General features: G+C 44.6%; 1 protein-coding gene across 2 annotated transcripts in view; it reads right to left on the bottom strand.

Moving 5' to 3' along the window:
- LOC130108932 (endophilin-B2-like) overlaps nt 1-14,188 on the bottom strand; it is a 75,536-nt gene that overhangs the window by 34,546 nt on the left and 26,802 nt on the right. For both annotated transcript variants that reach the window (XM_056275576.1, XM_056275584.1), the window contains exons 5-6: nt 9,961-10,053; nt 68-130 (exon numbers count right to left, since the gene is read on the bottom strand). In XM_056275576.1, the coding sequence (XP_056131551.1) occupies nt 68-130; nt 9,961-10,053 (156 nt within the window). The remainder of the gene's footprint in view (nt 1-67; nt 131-9,960; nt 10,054-14,188) is intronic.

Raw genomic sequence — 14,188 nt, 5'->3', positions numbered from 1 at the left:
AACCACTGCGCCACCGTGCCACCGAGATCAGAAAAGCGAATGAAGACCTGCCCCATCAAGTCCTTACCCCAGAGGCGCTGACAGAGAGTACGTAGTTCCGAGGTCTGGTTTCCTGAAAATCGGGCTCCATCTAAAGAAACAGTACAGTGGGTTATATAGGCTTAACTGTCAGATACATAGTATGGCGATTACAACAAACAGCATGCAATTACAACTACAACCATAACAAAATCAGAGCAAACAAACAAAGTATATTTTCTAAACTAACTAAAATATGCCTCTAAACATTTTGTCTATCATCTCTAAAAATGTCCTGGCAGTCGAATTCACAGTGTGGTATGTTCAGCTCCCAGTTTGGTTTAAAACTGATATTATATTTATTTTTTAAATATTTACTGGGCTGGTCCCCATTTCACATTTACTTCACTCAGATCAGCCAGCCAAATGTTTTTGTGGCCTCTGATAACGCTCAAAAGAAAATTCCAGTTGTTTCAACCTGGTTCTTATTTTCGTAGTATTTTTCATCATTCCTACCGATTGTTATGGAATTTTACATACTTGCGTCATTGTAGAGGTTTTTGGAGACAAACCTAGACAAACACTCCGCTTCACACTGGCGTCAGTAGGGCATCCTAACAGACAAGTTCAGTTTGTCGAAATCTCTTATGAGCAAGTGAAAATCAAGTTAAGATTTTAAATTCATTAGCTGGAATTAAAAATAAAATTATTCAATTACATACCAGAACTACAACTTGCAGAAACAAGCTACCGTACTTAACCTATCATAAAATATGGATTTTACACATGAGGCCCACCAATGTAGCCTTGCATGCAAAATAGGTCAAGTATGGTAGGTCGTTCCTGCAAGTTGTACTTCTGGTATTTCATTCAATAATTTTACTTGATCTAAAAGAATACTACGAAAATAAGACTCAGGTTGAAAACACGTGGAATTTCCCTTTAAGGGGCCTTGTGCTTTTGCCACTGCTTCCGAGTCTGTGAAACAAATTACCTCCCCGTTATGTCTGCCCAGACAGTTGACACTTAAATCCCTAACCCTAATCTTTAAAAGTCTATCTGTAAGTTCACTGCATGAGTCTACCTGAGGTGCTCTTTGTTTGTCTTGTGTAGTCTCGTCTTCATTATGGTGTTTTGTTCAGTTTATATACTGTCTTATTTATTGATATTGTACAGTGCTTTCCCACTTTTTATTTAATTTTTAATTTTTTCCCTTTTTCTCCCAATTGTACTTGGTCAATTACCCCACTCTTCCGAGCCGTCCCGGTCGCTGCCCCACCCCCTCTGCCGATCCGGGGAGGGCTGCAGACTACCACATGCCTCCTCCAATACAGCCGCTTCTTTTCATCAGACAGTGGGGAGTTTCGCCAGGGCAACATAGCATGTGGGAGGATCACGCTATTCCCTCGTTCCCCCTCCCCCTGAACAGGCGCCCCGACCGACCAGTGGAGGTGCTAGTGCAGTGACCAGGACACATACCCACATTCAGCTTCCCACCCGCAGACATGTCCAATTGTGTCTGCAGGGACGCCAGACCAAGGCGGAGGTGACACAGGGATTCGAACCAGCGATACTCATGTTGATAGGCAACGGAATAGACCGCTATGCCACCCGGATGCCCTAAACCTCTGATTTTATTAGTCTACTTATTTTTTTTGTAGTCATAATTTAGTCACTCTACAGGGCTGCCGACACTCACATTGAGCATGGTACTGATGCAAATGACCAAATTCACAATTCACTGCATGAAAACCCCGACAAACCAAATGGTAATTTTCCTATGCTAACATGGTGCAATGTGGGTGATGAAGTCCTTTGGTTTGACAATTAGCCACTGAAATTAACCAATATGAGGCATCCGGGTGGCGTGGCGGTCTATTCTATTAGCTACCAACACGGGGATCGCCGGGTTGAATCCTCATGTTAACTCCGGCTTGATCGGGCATCCCTACAGACACAACTGGCCGTGTCTGCGGGTGAGAAGCTGGATGTGGGTATGTGTTCTGGTCGCTGCACTAGCGCCTCCGCTGGTCGGTTGGGGCGCCTGTTCGGGGGGGGGGGCGGATAGCTACGCTACGTCCCCCTGGTGAAACTCCTCACTGTCAGGTGAAAAGAAACGGCTGCCAACTCCACATGTATCGGAGGAGGCATGTGGTAGTCTGAAGCCCTCCCTGGATCGACAGAGGGGGTAGAGCAGCGACTGGGATGGCTTGGAAGAGTGGGGTAATTGGCTGGATACAATTGGGGAGAAAATGGGGGGGGGGATCCAAAGGAGAAAAAAAAAAGAAAAAGAAATGAACCAGTATGAACTACAATAGATCACGTGGTCCTTTTGGAGTCAGAGAACAGTGATTTTCTTTTTTTTTTTGAGGGAGAGCGAGACTAGGCTGCCTCCAAGTCATTAAAAATGTGAAACTGCAATTCCCCTGCTACCTACCTCGCACAATCTCACTCCAGACTATGTCCACAAGTTGGCAGCCCTGCTGTATTTACACCACATTGTTGCAAACTTGTATTACACATTATACACAATGATACACTCCCACTCAACCCCTTAACATTATCTCATATTATAAATGTGACTGACGTATGAACTGGATCACGTTTCATTCTTGCACCAAGTGTGTTTGACACTGGCGAGCTGCAGCAGCCACTCATGCAGTGTAAAGTCTGTCAATCACCAGGCAAAGCAAATTTGGCCGATGACAGAATCGCAATTTGGCCTACCTAAACTTTGACTGTGACTAGACCTTAGTGATATAGAAAATGCTGCATTATATTGTGTTATTTTGACACAGCAAAGAGCCAACTGTAGCCTGGTCTCATGCAACGCTATTACAAATTGTCTTCAACTTAGCTGAAATGATGACTAATTCTATAGCACATGTTTTTTAGTCCACAAATAATATGATGCAATTGCTGTCAAACAATTTCACCTACAAAATAAAGAGTAAAAACAAACAGATGCATCGGAAAGCATTTTGGAGCAGCAGCTTTGAAGACACAAACATTCCTTTGCCATGGTGGAACAGCAAAAGCTTGAAATTTAAAAGATAGGGCCTTCTGATCCAGGCATCTTCTGATCCAGGCACGTGACTGTGATTCCATGTGGCATGTTGCATGATGAACAGTCAAATGGTTTTAACAGGTCCAATACTCCTATCTAATAAGAAATGATCACTGACAGTCAACAATCTGGAAACCTTAATCTATGAAATTAATGTGCTGGTATTTACATATTGTTTAAACTGTACTTGGATCCTAATTTGGAGGACCTGGGAATTTGTGTTAGTAAACCTCAATCTTTTTTGGGGGGGGGACACCCCCCCTTTTCTTCTCCCCTATTGTATTTTTGGCCAATTACCCCATTCTTCCGAGCCATCCTAGTCACTGCTTCACCCCCTCTGCCGATCTGGGGGAGAGGGGGGGCTGCAGACTACCACATGCTTCCTCTGATACATGTCACCTGACAGTGAGGAGTTTCACCAGGGGGACATAGCACGTGGGAGGATCACGCTATTACCTCCAGCCCCCCCCCCCCCAGAACAAGCGCCCTGACCGACCAGAGGAGGCGCTAGCGCAGCGACCAGGACACATACCCACATCCGGCTTCCCTCCCGCAGACATAGCCAGCAAATTGTGTCTGTAAAGACGCCCAACCAAGCTGGAGGTAACACGTGGATTCGAACCGGTGATCCCCGTGTTGGTAGGCAACGGAATAGACCGCTACACTACTCGGATGCCCAGTAAAACTCAATTTTGACACAACAAGACCCAGACACAGATCACAATGAAAGCCGGGGCCCAGTAGGGTGAAATTCATATTTTGATTTTATGATGGTGGAGTATGGGTAAGACCACTAAGACCACTGATAGGATCAGATGCTCTACTGCCTGAGTCATAATGGAAGTTTTTCCAGAGTAAAATTCCAAAATGATTAGCAGTTTAAGTGACTGGTAAGATAAGCCATACAATTCAGGCTACATTCAAGCATACATTCAAGCACAGCCAAAGGCTAAGCAGTATTCGCCCAGTGGGAAATCTAATGTTAAAAGAGGGTCTGGCTGCACCCTGACACCTTTGAGAGGCAATTGCAAAACGACTTACTGCTACCTCCTAGCAGTAAACCCCTGGAGTCACTCCATTACAAAACCACTGACTAGGGAGGGACTTCATTATACGCCCTCCATTACACATGGCACCCTTATGCGCCCTCCATTACACAAAGAGCTAACTAACTTTTCACATACAGGGTCGTGCGGGGAAACATAACACTTGTGGATCACAGAAAGTTGAATCAGTTCATCTGGACACAACACTTATTGACAGAAACGTTTCATCATTCATCTAAGTGACTTCCTCAGTCTTAACTGACTGCAGGTATCCCCACCCTTAAACAGCAGAGTCACATAATGACAGAAACCAATGATCCATTTCATGTGCAAATTACCGTGACCATTAACCAGAGTCACAATGGCCATGTGTAGTAATCACACAGGATTAGGGAATAGTTACAATCACAGCATTGTAAGATGGTGACAGATCTACCCCTCCCCCCTGATTCAGGGACAGCCGTTCCCTCTTCACATAGATGGCCCCTTTGACTCCCCGTTCAAACCAGCAGTCCTCCCTGTAAAGGATGTGTACATCCTCATTCTTGAAAGAGTGGCCACTGGCCTGTAGAAAGGTATAGACTGTGGTGTCCTGACCTGACACACTAGCTCTTCTGTGCTGTACCAACCTCTTCGCCAGCGTCTGTTTGGTTTCCCCGATGTACAAGTCACGGCAATCCTCCTGGCACTTAAGCGTTTTTTGATTTTGATATACTTTATTAATCCCTGTGGGTAAATTCGTCTCTGCATTTAACCCATCCTGCCTGTGTAGCTAGGAGCAGTGGGCAGCCGCCATGCAACACCCGGGGACCAACTCCAGTTCATCTTGCTATGCCTCAGTCAGGGGCACAGACAGCAGTATTAACCTTAACATGTATGTCTTTTTGATGGTGGGGGAAACTGGAGCAGCCGGAGAAAACATGAAAACTCCACACAGAGGACGACCTGGGATGTCCCCCAAGGTGACCCCAGGGTTCGAACTCAGGACCTTCTTGCTGTGAGGCAACAGCGCTAACCACTGGGCCACCATGCCGCCAGTGTACATTATATTGCTCCATTTGTGCTAGGGGACCAGATCCCTGGGTGGACTAATTTCTGGCGCAGCGTGTTTTGGGGTTTAAAAGCAACTGAGACGCGGTGTTTGGAAAATACGTGTCTCAACTGTTCTGACACTCCCACCACATACAGAATCCCCACTGGTTTATGCTTAGGCAGCTGTTGTCCTCCTCTCTTCGATCGGCTGGTGCACTGTTTGGGCGTCTTCCTGGCTTTGACAAACACCCAGTTAGGATAACCACATTTACCCAGGACCTGCTTAATGCGGGATTTCTCCCCTTCCCCGGTAACTATGTCATTGGGGATGTTGTCAGCTCGGTGGTACAGCGTCCTGATGACTCCTAGTTTGTGCTCCAGTGGATGATGAGAGTCAAACCTTAAGTACTGATCAGTATGTGTTGGTTTATGGTAAACATCAACAATCAAATGAATGTCCCCCATCACCAATTTCACAGTGTAAGAAGACTAACCTGTCATTTTTCACATCCCCCCTGGTGAACTTGATGTGGTTGTCCACTGAGTTAATGTGGTTGTGAAATGTTGTACATCCTGAGATTTCATTTTAACTCAGGTGTCGTCCACAAATCTGAACCAATGGCTAGGGGGTGTCCCTGGATAGGACATCAGAGCCCTCTTTTCCACTTCCTCCATGTACAACTTGGAAACATCAGGTGAGACTGGGGAACCCATAGCACACTCATTATTCTACCTATAGTACTGCCACCTGTATGTGAAGTACGTGGACTGAAGACACAGCTTCAGGAGCAGACACATTTGGTCAGTGTTAAGGGTGGTCCTATTGTTACGGGTGGGGTCATCCCGTAATTTCATATGGACTACCACCATTGCTTCATCAACAGGAATGCATGTGAAAAGAGCTGTAACATCATAAGAGACTGTTTCATCCTCCTCCATAATGATGTCCCTCACCTTATCCACAAAATCCATAGTGTTCTGAATGTGATGTTCATTACTGCCCACCAACAGGTTAAGAATAGATGCCAGAAACTGAAGAGGTGATATAGCTTTCTGAGTTAATCATACAAATACTATGCCATAATGGCACATCCTGTTTATGTATCTTGGGTGAACCATATAGACTAGAGGTAGCGACCCTGGGTATAATCTGTGGTACAAAATTCTATCAATGGCATTGTCCTGTTCAAACAGCTTCAGACAATCTATCACCCTTTTCTTGTAACCACCATCTGGATCTCATTTCAGGGGCTCATAAGTATTTAAGTTGCTAAGTAACATCATAACTTTCTCATAACAGTCTGTCTGATTTAATAAAACAGTGCATCTACCTTTGTCCACCAGAAGGATGATGATGTTATTGTCCTTACTGAGAGTCCTGAGTGCATTCCTTTTGTCTCTGCTGATGTTGGACGGCAACACCTTCGCATTGCTGAGGCAGGCTGACACTTTCGTCCGCAGTTACTCTGCTTCCAGGTCCATGATGCAAATTGTTACGGATCACCAATTCCGTTACAGTGATCAGTTCCATTAGCAGGATTTGCCTTGGTGTGACAGCAAAATTCAGCCCTTTAGCAAGGATGTCTTTCTCTGCCTGGGTAAGTTCTGTCAGACAGATTCTCCCCCCACTTGTCCACATCGTCGGCATGTGTCTGGCATATGTCTGTCTGCTATTGAGGGTCCCATCTGTTGTCTGCCGAATTCTCTGGATTGCAGCAAGTAAGTATAACTTCTTTTGCTGCCTGGTATTCGACTTTCCATGTTGTGCTAGACGAGCCTTCTCCATGAACTCAATCACATGTTAAAAAGTGGTCTCATCCAGACGCGACATGAGTATCTGTTGGCTTTGCTTCTTCAGCTTTCAAAGCATCGATGGTAAAATGAGTTTGTCTCACCTGTACGTTCACCGGCTAGTTCTGTGCCTTCTGAAGGATCTCGTTAGCTTGGTGGCCCTTGCCCGAAGATTTCAGTTGCAGGCTCTTAAGTATATACTGTCTGCACCTGAGGCTGAATCTCAGGTCATTTCAGTATTCTGCCACCTTATGCGTCGTTTGCTTGAACTCACGTACAAGTTTAAGGCAGTCCTCTCTGAAACGAGTCAATGTCTTTATGCATGCTTAATAATCCAGGTAAGAAAATCACAGAAAGTTGAATCAGTTCATCTGGACACATTCATTGAGAGAAATGTTTCATCGCTCATTTAAGCGACTTTGTCTGAAGAAGTCACTTAGAAGAGTGATTTCCTTGTCTGGATTATTGAGCGTGTATAAAGACACAATACTTGTGGAGACCCCATAGAAACACCCATGGCTGTACAATCACCCAACAATCTGAAAGAGTCTCTCACAGCAATGGCAGGATATATTATCCCTAATGGCTCCCAAGCCAGCAGCATTACCAACAGTTCCTGTGGGGCATAGTTGAGCCAGAGGCAAGACCAGTATCGGACTGTGTACCTCAACACCAGGACCTTTGCATATTAGTTCCCTGTGTCAAACAAGCAGCCTGATTTCTATGCTTAAATTCTAATTTAATGACCAACTGAAATCTCTAGGGAGACACACAGCCACATGCTTCCTCTGATAAATGTCACCTGACAGTGAGGAGTTTCACCAGGGGGACGTAGCACGTGGAAGGATCACGCTATTCCCCTCAGTTCCCCCTCCCCCCCAAACAGGCACCCCGGGCGCTATTGCGGCAACCGGGACACATACCCACATCCGGCTTCCCACCCGCAGACATGGCCAAATGTGCCTGTAGGGACGCCCGACCAAGCCGGCGGTAACACAGGGATTTGAACCGTTGATCCTCGTGTTGATAGGCAACGGAATAGACTGCCATGCCACCCGGATGACCTTATTATTTGTTTTCATAAGTACAACCAAGGCGGCATCTTTTCAAGCAACAAGGTCATAACGCTAAACAGGTAATGCTAGCTAAATGAATAGTGACTTCATACCTTTTAAAGCAATATAAGAAAAATTAAAGTTGAAAATCTATCTAGAATTTGCTAATGCTAAAGAGCACCAGAGCTAATTTACTTCATGATAGCTAACAAATAACGAAATGGCATAGGCCCGTTTTTTTAATGATAAAGCATTCTTGTATTATTGTCATATTCTAAATCAAACCTATTCAAAATGTTACTAAGTCACACTTTTTTGGTATTCAATATTATTTTTTCCCCTATCTCCATACTCTTGCAAAGAAAAAAAAAACCTAAGAATGAAAATATTGATTTTAGGTACTTTTCTCAGGACAGGCTGGTAACTCTCTATCCTCTGAACCCAGAGCTTGATAAAGGATATCTGCAGCCAGACTTCTCTCTGTTAAAGGGGCAATTCGCTTTTGGGGTTTTGGCTATTTTCTGGGGACATACTATTGCCCCAGGCCATTTTTCTGTGCATAAAATCTGAACACAGTTACAAACATGCACTGAATGAGCAGCCAGAGCTGACATGGAAGTGAATGGGGCAGTAATCCTGTCCTTTAAAAAAAGCAACAAAATATTCTTCTAGTGACTCTGAAGCAACATACATGGCTAACATGTATTCTTGAGTTATATAATGTAATATTATCAGATATTTTTTCTTTTCACCTTTTCACAATTTTTATGGCTTTTGTGGAGGTTTATACAAAGCCAAGGTAAAAATGACCAGCACATGATTACCCACATTTCATTGTTCCTATTTATCATTTTAATTCCTAATAAAGGCAGAAAAGTTATCCTGCTCAAGCGTACAAACCAAAAATACATATATTAGCTATGCATGTCAAAAAAAAATTTTTTTGGGGGGGGGGGATTTCCCCCCCCTTTTTCTCCCCAATTGTACTTGGCAAATTACCCCACTCTTCCAAGCTGTCCCGGTCGCTGCACCACCCCCTCTGCTGATCCAGGGAGGGCTGCAGACTACCACATGCCTCCTCCGATACATGTGGAGTCACCAGCCGCTTCTTTTCACCTGACAGTGAAGAGTTTCGCCAGGGGGACGAAGCGCATGGGAGGATCCATTCCCCCTTCCCCCCGAACAGGTGCCTCGACCGACCACAGGAGGTGCTAGTGCAGCGACCAGGACACAAACGCACGTCCGGCTTCCCATCCGCAGACACGGCCAATTGTGTCTGTAGGGACGCCCGACCAAGCCATACGTAACACAGGGATTCGAACCGCCGATCCCCGTGTTGGTAGACAATGGAATAGACCGCCATGCCACCCAGACGCCCTGTTATGCATGCTGTTTTTGAGTCATCAGAAGCACATTTTGATGGCTGACCCACTCGCTTCCATGTTCGTACTGTCCTCTCATGCTGAGTGCATGTTCACAACTACGTCAAGATTCTATGTGTGGAAAAAATGGTCTTGTGCAATGTATGTCCCCTTGACCACAGAAAGTGGCCAAAACCCCAAAAAGTGAACCACCCCTTTAACTCCCTACAATCCTGTTGAACATGCAGCAACTTCAGCTCATTTTCTTTAACAAGTAAAATTGTCACTCCAGGTGTTTTTTTCCTTTTTCTCTCGTTCCTTTTTTCTGAGGCGTGTGTTACAGTAAAACACATTTAAATGTGCATAATGTCACTAATAACTACATGAAAATAGCATGAGAGACAGGGAAAAATGCACCACAGGGACTGAGATAAATCTGGAATACTCACTTCTCCCTCACACTGTGAATATTTAGAAAACACCAACATGTTAGTCGTCAACATCAACAACAGCATGGGTAGTCAGGGTTATAGCAAGAGAATGATCACATGACAAGAATTAGATGGTGTTCGGAATACAGAGGGACTCACCGCGGCTTTAGCCTCTGCTGCCTTGGCCTTCTTTAGACGGGTTTTAGAGGCATCCAGGTCTAGACGAAGATTCTCCAGAAGACGTCGTTCTTTCTGAAGAAGACCAGAAAGCAGAGTATTGAGCAGCAGCTCACAGCATAATGGCATAAATTAAAGTGCACAGGCCCAAAAGCTACTCTAACACAATGTTAAAGCATCGCAAAAGCAAAACCCATCATCATCATGTGGATGTCTTATGAGAACAGCCTTTACATCCATCCATCCATTATCTAAACAGTTTATCCTGTTCTCAGGGATGCTGGAGCCTATCCCAGCAGTCATGGGCAGCAGGCGTGGAGCCACCCTGGACAGGCCACCAGTCCATCACAGGGCACACGCACACGCACACACACACACACACACACACACACACACACACACACACACACACACACACACACACACACCAGGGGTGGAAATGAACTTTTTTGTCCACCCGCCACTGTGGCTGATGGATTCCAAAATCTACCAGCCACTCAATTTTTTTACCAGCCACTTTCTTGTTTTAACCGGCAGTGTGTAACAGCATGTGAAAAATAATAAAACAAGATCTACAACATTCAAGCTTTTTTAAATATTTAAACTCTTAAAATACTATTTTCAAAATCTAGTTTACTCTTCTATGGTTTTCAAAATTGTGTACACTACCTTTAAAACATTTAAATTATTTGTCAAAAAATTACCAGTGTATCAGTGCCACCAAAATTCCCTTTATTATTACATAAACCAAGACTGTAACAAGTAGAAGGAATTGTGTCAGTATGGGTCTTAATTCAACACTTAATCTAACGTTAGTAAATGACGATTTACTTGCTAACTACACGTAACGTTAGCTAGCTAATGACATTACATGACAGCTATATTCTGACCTTAATTCAACACTTAATCTAATGTTAGTGAATATATTTTTTTTAAATTATGATTTACTTGCATTGCCACACGTAATCTGTAAGTGGCCTTCCTTTTTTCGCGATTGCGTGGGCATTTCTAAACAGTAGGCTCATCTTCTCCAACTGGGACGTGTTCATGGCAGCGGTATCCTGTGGGGTCGATTTTCCCTGTACTTACTTTATTACATGGATGTGGTATTTGGATGATTCATGGTCTTTTATGGCTTCCAATTTTAGGTTTTTAGTCCCAATAATGAAACTGTTAGCTTTCTTGTTGGCATCCGAAGCGTGTTGACGACATACCGAACTGAACATTGTCTGGCTTGTCTCCTCGTAAACTAACCAATCACGGGACTCTGTCTCCGTTGTCAGTTATTCTCCACTTCTCATTAAAAAAACGTTTTCGTGTCCGCGGTGGTGTAGCAGTCTAAGCATCGGCTTGGTGTCGATGCAGTTGCCCACTGGGGACCGGGGTTCGTGCCCTGGTCTCGTCAGATCCAACTATGGCCGGACTCGATGAAGCAGCAATCATTGGCAACGCTGTCTTTGGGAGGGGGGCGGAATCGGCTTGTGTTCATCATGTGAATGCGTCTCTGTGTGTGTCAGAAAAAACAGTGGTTCGGCCTGGAGTCACCTTGTCACGAAAGTGGGAAGCCGGTCTCCTTCGAGACTGCCGGCCGGAGAGATGCAGTTGGCGAACGCATGCAGTACGAGGGTGGGTGTTTGAATTAAAATAGGGATCGATTGGCCACTAAATTGGGAGAAAAAAGGGAAAAATCAGAAATAAATTTATAAAAAAAAAAAAAAAAAGTTTTCGTTTCATCTTCGCCTCTTTAACCTGTCTCCTCCTGGGATGTTTTCTCTGCAGACCTCTTAACCCCTGCGATGTAACGTCACATTGTGTTTTCTAGCTCTCTCCTCATCCTCGAAAGTGTCTGTGTGAATTAGCAGACTCGCAAGACAAGCGTCCCTATATTCTGCCTCTGATTGGCTAACCAACGATGGCAACAAGTACTAGCCAATCAGAGGCAGAGTAGGGCGGGTCATAGGGGGGGAAATAAGGCAGATTCGCGATTCAGTATGTCACAAATTGCTACTTTTCTTTACCCGCTACCGTGGCTGGTAGGTTGAGCAAATTCACCCGCCAATACGCAAATCCACCCGCATTTGGCATGTAGCGGGTGCTAATTTCCATCCCTGACACACACACACACACACACACACACACACACACCTAGGGACAATTTAGTATGGCTGATTCACCTGACCTACATGTCTCTGGACTGTGGGAGGAAACCGGAGCACCCGGAGGAAACCCACACAGACATGGGGAGAGAATGCAAACTCAACACAGAGGATGACCCGGGATGATCCCAAGGTTGGACTACCCCGGAGCTCAAACCCAGGACCTTCTTGCTGTGAGGCGACTGCGCTAACCACGGCGCCACCGTGCCACCCAGCCTCGACATATTCAAGGTTTATGTTTATGTTTATTTAGATCCCCATAAGCTACTACGCAAGGCAACAGCTAATCTTTCTGGGGTCCACAATAAAACTTCCTACAACAACATCCATGTATACACATGCTTTTACATGCATGCATACATAAATAAACACAACTGCATTATGTATTAAACGTTCTAGACATTGTGTATGTCTGTACCCAAAAATAACCTCTTAAGTTTCTTTTTAAAACTTTCTTTACTTGTTGCCTGAGTAATAACATATGGCACACTATTCCACTGTGAAATGGCCCTATACATAGCAGTTCTTTTCATTGCATTTATTATGGGTTGAGGAATTGTAACATGGCCCCTGCTAACTTGTCTTGTTCCATGTTCATGTCTGTCCTGGGGAAAAGTTACTCTTGAGTACAGGCAGTAGGGTTGTTTTGACACAACTATATTCCTGAATAACGTTAGAAGACTGCGTGTTAATCTATCTTCTACTTTCAACCAGGCAAGATCACGGTGCATTTGGTCTATACCTTTTCTTATTGAACACCTGAGTGCAAGACGTGCTGCTCTATTCTGCACTATCTGAAGCTTGTTTAGCTCCTGTTTTACTGAACTTGACCAGATTGCAGGGCAGTAGTCAAGGTGTGACAAAACCAAGGTTTGTATAACCTGTAAGATGGTAGTTGGCGTAAGGAAAGAGGATTATATTCTTATCATAGATATTCCTCTCCCCATTTTTCCAATTATTTTGTCTATGTGATTCTGCCACGATAGTTGTTCATCAAGAAAGACTCCTAGAAGTTTAGCCTCAGTAACTTGTTCTATGCAGCTGCCCTTGATAGATATGCTTAATTGATTCTGACTTCTTAATGCATGGTTTGAGCCAAAAACAATACATTTCGTCTTTGATACACTCAAAACTACACTCACCGGCCACTTTATTAGGCACACCTGTCCAACTGCTCGTTAACACAAATTTCTAATCAGCCAATCACATGGCAGCAACTCAATGCATTTAGGCATGTAAACATGGTCAAGACGATCTGCTGCAGTTCAAACCGAGCATCAGAATGGGGAAGAAAGGTGATTTAAGTGACTTTGAACGTGGCATGGTTGTTGGTGCCAGACGGGCTGGTCTGAGCATTTCAGAAACTGCTGATCTACTGGGATTTTCACGCACAACCATCTCTAGGGTTTACAGAGAATGGCCCGAAAAAGAGAAAATATCCAGTGAGCGGCAGTTCTGTGGGCGAAAATGCCTTGTTGATGCCAGAGGTCAGAGGAGAATGGCCAGACTGGTTCGAGCTGATAGAAAGGCAACAGTAACTCAAATAACCACTCATTACAACCGAGGTATGCAGAAGAGCATCTCTGAACGCACAACACGTCGAACCTTGAGGCAGTTGGGCTACAGCAGCAGAAGACCACACCGGGTGCCACTCCTGTCAGCTAAGAACAGGAAACTGAGGCTACAATTCGCACAGGCTCACCAAAATTGGACAATAGAAGATTGGAAAAACGTTGCCTGGTCTGATGAGTCTCGATTTCTGCTGCGACATTCGGATGGTAGGCTCAGAATTTGGCGTCAACAACATGAAAGCAAAGCAATCCAATAGAGCACCTTTGGGATGTGGTGGACCGGGAGATTCGCATCATGGATGTGCAGCCGACAAATCTGCAGCAACTGCGTGATGCTATCATGTCAATATGGACCAAACTCTCTGAGGAATGTTTCCAGTACCTTGTTGAATCTATGCCACGAAGGATTAAGGCAGTTCTGAAGGCAAAAGGGGGTCCAACCCGGTACTAGCAAGGTGTACCTAATAAAGTGGCCAGTGAGTG

The sequence above is a fragment of the Lampris incognitus genome, chromosome 1, assembly GCF_029633865.1.
Source record: "Lampris incognitus isolate fLamInc1 chromosome 1, fLamInc1.hap2, whole genome shotgun sequence".
NCBI classification, from domain to species: Eukaryota; Metazoa; Chordata; class Actinopteri; order Lampriformes; family Lampridae; genus Lampris; species Lampris incognitus.
The sequence above is the reverse complement of the archived record's forward strand: the minus strand, read 5'-3'. Positions and strand labels throughout refer to the sequence as shown.